This window comes from Chrysochloris asiatica, unplaced genomic scaffold, assembly GCF_000296735.1.
Source record: "Chrysochloris asiatica unplaced genomic scaffold, ChrAsi1.0 scaffold00181, whole genome shotgun sequence".
Taxonomy (NCBI): domain Eukaryota; kingdom Metazoa; phylum Chordata; class Mammalia; order Afrosoricida; family Chrysochloridae; genus Chrysochloris; species Chrysochloris asiatica.
This window is the reverse complement of record NW_006408699.1, coordinates 2,812,648-2,819,337: the sequence shown is the minus strand read 5'-3', so window position 1 is coordinate 2,819,337 and position 6,690 is coordinate 2,812,648. Positions and strand designations below refer to the sequence as shown.

The window sequence follows — 6,690 nt, the reverse complement described above, 5'->3', positions numbered from 1 at the left end:
TATGTCTGACCCAAGCCACGGTATTTTCAATAACCTCATATGCATGTGAAAGTTGGACAGTGAATAAGGAAGACCATAGAAGAATTGATGCATTTGAGTTGTGGTGTTGGAGAAGAATATTAAAAGTACCATGGACCACCAAAAGAACACACCAATCTGTGTTGGAAAAAGTACAGCCTGAATGTTCTTTGGAAGCCAGGATGGCTAGACTTCGTCTCTCATACTTCAGACATATTGTCAGGAGGGACCAGTCCCTGGAAGTGGATATCATGCTTGGTAAATTGGAGGGTCAGAGAAAAAGAGGAAGACCCCCAATTTGATGGATTGACACAGTGGCAGCAGCAATGGGCTCAGGCATAGCAACAATTGTGAAGTTGGCACATGATTGGGCAGTGTTTTGTTCTGTTGTGCATAGGGTTGCTATGAGTCTGTACCGACTCAATGGCACCTAACAAAACAACACAGCTAAGGCAAGGGACTTCATCTATTTATTGCATCTTCATAGACTTTGTTCAATTATAAGCTAAAATGCTTTCTTTTGGCTCAGCATTCACAAAGCTAACAAGAGAAGGTTATGAAAAGGAATAGCTAGCATTTACCTTTTGGAATCTGGCACACCCATTCAAGTTTTGCATCACAAGCAAAAGGCCTTAAATAAATAAATTCTCTCTCATCATGGAAATACCAGTGTCTTCTCCATGGCCTATGAGTGACCTAAAAGAGGAAGACAATAGTAGAATATATTGAAGTTGATGCAATCCTTATGAAATACTAAGTTTAAAGCCCTATGGCCTTTAGTCTTGATCTCTATTTTAGTTCTAGGGTCTAAGATATTTATTTAGTGAATGAATGCATATGTGAATGGAGTATTAAAACAGTAACAGCCTGAGAAACAGCCTTCAAAGAGGTTGATAAATGGAATATATCTTAACAAAGATTATGTGCATGTCCAAAATGTAAATTATTGTCTTTGTTTTTGTGCTGGCATGAAATTGCAGAATCATGCACCTTTAAATATGGGGAAGAATTTTGAGCTCAGTGGTTTCCAAGCAGACTGAGACCAAAGCAGATGAAAGTGACATAGAAGTCCCATCAACTGAGGCTCTGTCATTTCTAGTATGTCACCCTCCTCTGAGTAGTTCAAGATATTGCAGTTGTTGGTGTTAGGTGCTGTCAAGTTGGTTCCAATCATAGTTATCCCATGCATCACAGAATGACACCCAGCTAGTCCTTCTCCATTAGCACAATTCTTATGTTTGATCCCATTGTTGAAGCCATTTTATCAATACATCTTGTTGGGGGTCTTCCTCTTTTTGCTGACCTTCCACTGGCCAAGCATGATGTCCTTTTCCAGGGGCTGGTCACTTCTAGTTCAAGATGGCTCACTTCAAATTCTAGCTAGGAGGTAGAAGGGTAGGGAGGAGATGGACAGACAATATTTGGACTGTTTTCACTGGTGGGTACAGTGGCTGGTGAGTTAATAATCTCCTCACAGAATACTGCGTTAGCGAGGTTTGCTCCATTTTTTTTTTAACTTTTTATTGTGACTTGAGTGAAGGTTTACAGAGCAGATTATCAGTTTTGCATTAAATAAAACAACATACTTCGTTTCATTACAATGATTGCAATCCTCTCCGTGTACCATCAATTAACAGTACTTACTTCTAGGTGTGGCACTGTGGGCTAATGCGTCAGACTGCAAAGTCACTTGAATTGCAAGGTCAGTGGTTCAAGCTCACCATCTCCTTCTTGGAAACCCTATACAGGGTCGCGCTATGGGTCAGAATAGACTCGATGGCACTTAACAACAACTTAACATCAGAAGTCTAACTCTGGTAGCGTAGTGGGTGCAAGTCAGGCTGCTAACCACAAACTCAGCAGTTTGAAACTACCAGCTGTTCCGTGGGAGAAAGATGAGGCTTTCTGCTCCTGTAAAGATTTACAGTCTCAGAACCCTTATACATGGTCGTTATGAGTTGTAACTGACTCCACGGCACACTACCACCACCACCACAATCTAACTCCGGAATCCTAGAGTCCTAAAGTCTGTGGCACCTATGGTGATAAGCAGCCAACCTCAAGGTTGGTTTGAACTGGAAGGTCAGTGGTTTAAGCTCACCAGCCACTCCTTGGAAACCCTATACAGAGTCGCTATGAGTCGGAACTAACTTGACTGCACTTACAATAAGAACTGTAACCCTAGCATTCCTCCCTGTCTTCGGCTCTCTTTGTCTTTCCTCTGCCAACCTCCTAGATTTGTTCTTTAAGTAGGAAGCATCAGTATTTCTTTTATTAAGGTTTTTGGTAGAGTTCCAAATCTCTTCATATATAGTGGACTGTAATTATATAGAACAAAGTTTATTGTTTCAGTGTTCAGAACACTCCTGGGTAGCATCATAAGCTCTGAAGATTTTACTTTCTTAATGTGTTAAAGTGGGAATTCTATAAAGATGGTACTGTACAGCTTATTGGAGTCCTGGTTTGGCGTTGCAGGATAACGTGCTGGACTGCAAGGTCAGTTTAAGCTGTAAGGTCGGTAGATCAAACTCCCAGCCATTCCTCGGAAACCCTATACAGGGTCACTGTGAGTTGGAACTGACTGGACTGCACTTAACAACAACATTATCTGTTACTACACCTGTTACTTTGCAAATGGTGCTCTCCTATGGCTTTCTCTTGTTTGTCTCTCTCACATCTGCTCCATATACAAACGCACTCCATGCAACTGCTGACTGACTTAACTGGTGTATGTTTTAAACGTGCAGATTTGTCAGCATTGTACTAACCTTAACAGCAGCACAGTCTCTGATGTCATAATCCTCATTTGCCATGAAGACAGTAGACACCTGAGAAGTCAAGAGAGGTTTGAAAATTTAAAGCTGATGCATACAATTTGCAATTTAGATGTAATTTAGTAAGTTCTAATAACTCAAGCAGTCATATGCCATGGAAGGGACACTTTTTCATCTCTTTTTAAAAAATAAGTTCGCTAAATCATGAGAAGACTTAGAAAATGTCCTAAGTTTCTAAACAAAGAAAGCCACAGTTTCAGAAGGGGAGGTTAATCATGTATTAAGTTCACCACTGGAGCCACAGTGAAGCATGCGTTTGCAAAGGATTCCCCTCCCCTGACCCCCACCCCCTATGTACTGAAATGCTAGTTATTTGGTTAATAATGTCAGATATGCTCCAATTTCAAAGTCAAAGTAAAGGCATTTTATACTTTTGAGGAAGACACAATGAACTGATACCATGATAATGTGGAACTATTTAATAGGCAAGGATAATTTTGCTTTTTAAATACTACTTAAACCCCTTCAGAATAATGTAAAAATTTGAAATGACATTTAAAAAATTATAAGCATCCCTAAAACAAATTATTTCCACTAATAAAGATATTTTTCTTTTATGTAACACTTGTATTTTCAGATAACAAAAACAAAAAACAGTATAAAGAAAATAAAAATCAATGACCACCTTTAAGCCTTCCGAAAGATGACCATTACAAGTATGTATCTATATTTTTCTTTTTTGTGGAAAACCAGAATTGACAGGCAATAGAATTTTTCTATGAAATTTTGAAGCCCCTTCATATAGAGACTATGTGTATTTTTAAAAACAAAATACAGAGTAGTAATTTGAATATTCCCTATTTCATATATCAATCAATTTCCATCTCCATATGAAAACATCTACATAATTTTAATGGTTGCCATGGTACAACAGGAGAGCCTCAAAATATGAGAAAAAAATGGAATTAAATGATAATGGAATTTTCCATGCACTTTTTGAATTCCCATCATATGTGGATGTATTAGTTAAAGATCAAATTACTTGTAAACATGCCTCCAAATTACCAAATTATCTTCCAAAATAAGATAGTTTGAACTTACTGGCGTACGGTCACTCCACTGCCAAGATCCTTGTAAATCTGGGCTCCTTTTGTTCAAACCTATCCACAGCCAATGCTGCCCACTACGTAAAAGACATGAAATTTAACATTTATTTAAAACATAAGAGCATAGGCACTTGGCAAAAATATTTGGTATTCACATATTTAAATTACTAAAGATTAGTTAATTTAGAATATCCTTTTGTTAACTGAAAGTCACAGTTTCAAACTATATAAAACAATTTTTCTGAAATGAAAATGAATGGGTAATATGATATAATCTAACCTAATCAACCCATTAAGGAGCTCTGGTAGCATAGTGGTTATGAATTGGGCTGTGAACCACATGGTCAGCAGTTCGAAACTACTAGCTGTTCCGCGGGAGAAAGATGAGGCATTCTGCTCCCATAAAGATTTACAGCCTTGGAAACCCTGCAACAGGGTTGCTATGAGTCGGAACCGACGGTAAGGCACATAACAACAACAATAACAATCAACCCACTGCTGTTGAGGTGATTATGACTTACAGCAGCACTACTGCCCCATAGGGTTCCAACAGCTGTCACTTTTATGTACACACACTGCACCTCCTCTCATGGAGTGACTGATGGGTTTCACCCATTTAGCAGCGAACACTTAGTCACTACGCCACAAAGACTCCTTTTATTGTGGAGTTTTGTAATTGTTGCTGTTAAGTGTCATCAAGTCAGTTCTGGCTCATGTGATACTGTACAGGGTTTTTGAGGAGTGGTTGGTGGGTATAAACTGCTGATCTTGTGGTTAGCCATCCAGTGTTTATCTGATAGTGCCATACCAGTACTCCACGAAGGCACCCTAACAAGACTAAAACAAGTGTATTACTACAAGTACTTGTCTGCATCCATCCACGGATTGCAGAGATGTGTTTAAAGATGTTTTATTGGAATAAAAATAATGTATGGCTGGAATTCTAGTAGCAATATTTTTTTACTTACCCTCATATCTCTCTATCTATCAATACATAAACATATACATATATATATTAAATCCACCTCTCATCTGTCAATTGTTCCTACTGTGGTCTCTTGTGTGTTGCTGTGATGCTTGAAGCAATGCCACAGGTATTTTAAATACCAGAAGTGGTATTTTAAATTACCCATGGTGGACAGGTTTCAGTGGAGCTTCTACATTAAATAGACTAGAAAGAAGGAGAGGAGAACCACTTCTGAATTGTTAGCCACAGACAACTTTGTGAATAGCAGCGGAACATTGATACAGTACAGGAAGATGAGTCCCTCAGTTTGGAAGGCACTCATAATATGACTGGGGAAGAGCTGTCTTCTCAAAGTATAATTGACCTTAATGTTGTGGATGGAGCAAAGCTTTCAGGACCCTCATCTGCTGACTGGGCACAACTCAAAATGAGAAGAAACAGCTACAGACATCCAATAACTGGAATGTGGAATATACAACGTATGTGTCTAGGAAAATGGAAAGCTGTCAAAAACTAAACGGAATGCATAGAGATAGATATTGATTGACAGGAGAGCTGCCAGAAATTCAGGCTGGATTCAGAAGAGGATGTGAAACTGGGGATATCATTGCTGATGTCAGATGGATCTTGGCTGAAAGCAGAGAATAACAGAAAGAAGTTAACTTGTGCTTTATTGACTATGCAAAGGCATTAGGCTGTGTGGATCACAACTAACTATAGATAACATTGGGAAGAATGGGAATTCCAGAACACTTAATTGTACTCATGAGGAACATGTATATAGATCAAGAAGGAGTCTTTAAAACAGAACATGGGGACACTGAATGGTTTAAAATCAGGAAAGATGTGTGTCAGAGTTATGGCCTTTCACCATATTTATTCAATCTGTATGGTAAACTAATAATCCAAGAAACTGGATTATAAAAATAATGTGGCATGAAGATTAGAGGGAGACTCATTAACAGCCTGTGATGTGCAGATAACACAACCTTGCTTTCTGGAAGCAAACAGCAATTGAAATAGTGATGAAGACTGCCCCTCAGTGTAAAGGAAATGAAAATCCTCTGGACCAATAAATGACATTATGATAAACGAAGAAAATATTGATGTTGTCAAAGATTTCATTTTGCTTGTATCCACTATGACTACTCACTAAAACAGCAGTCAAGAAATTAAATGATGCATCACAATAGACAAATCTGGGGCAAATGATCTATTTAGAATGTCAAAAAGCAAAGATAGCACTTTGAGGATTAAGTAAGCCTGACCCAAACCATGGTATTTTCAATCACCTCATAGGCATGAAAAAGTTGGACAATGAATAAGGAAGAATAAGTAGAACCAATTCATTTGAATTATAGTGTTGGAGAAGAATATTGAAAGTACTATGGGCTACCAGAAGAACAAACAAATTTATCTTGGAAGAAGGACAGTCAGAATGCGGCTTAGAAGTGAGGCTAGTGAAACTTCGACTTTTGAACGTTGAGTGTGTTATCAGGAGGGACCAGTCCTGAGAGAGTGACATCATGCTTGGAAGAGTGGAGGGTCAGAAAAAAAGAGGAAGACTTCAACAAGATGGATGAGAATAGAGGCAGCAACAATGAACTCAAAAATAAAAACAATTGTGAGGATGGTGCGGTACAGGGCAGTGTTTCGTTTTGTTGTACACAGGGTTGCTGTAAGTCAGAATCGACTCAATGGTACCTAACAACAATGCATGATCAATATACATATGCACTTAGATATGTTATTGTGTTCTGTCTAATTGATTCCGACCCACAGTGACCCTATATGACAGAGTAGAATTGCCCCATAGTGTTTCTTT

The 6,690-nt window shown here is 38.6% G+C and overlaps 1 protein-coding gene across 1 annotated transcript in view; it reads right to left on the bottom strand.

Annotated features, from left to right (window-relative positions):
* Positions 1-6,690, bottom strand: part of LY75 (lymphocyte antigen 75) — a 127,460-nt gene that overhangs the window by 56,547 nt on the left and 64,223 nt on the right. The window contains exons 14-16 of the mRNA XM_006872043.1: positions 3,894-3,975; positions 2,787-2,846; positions 600-714 (exon numbers count right to left, since the gene is read on the bottom strand). Coding sequence (XP_006872105.1) covers positions 600-714; positions 2,787-2,846; positions 3,894-3,975 — 257 coding nt within the window. The remainder of the gene's footprint in view (positions 1-599; positions 715-2,786; positions 2,847-3,893; positions 3,976-6,690) is intronic.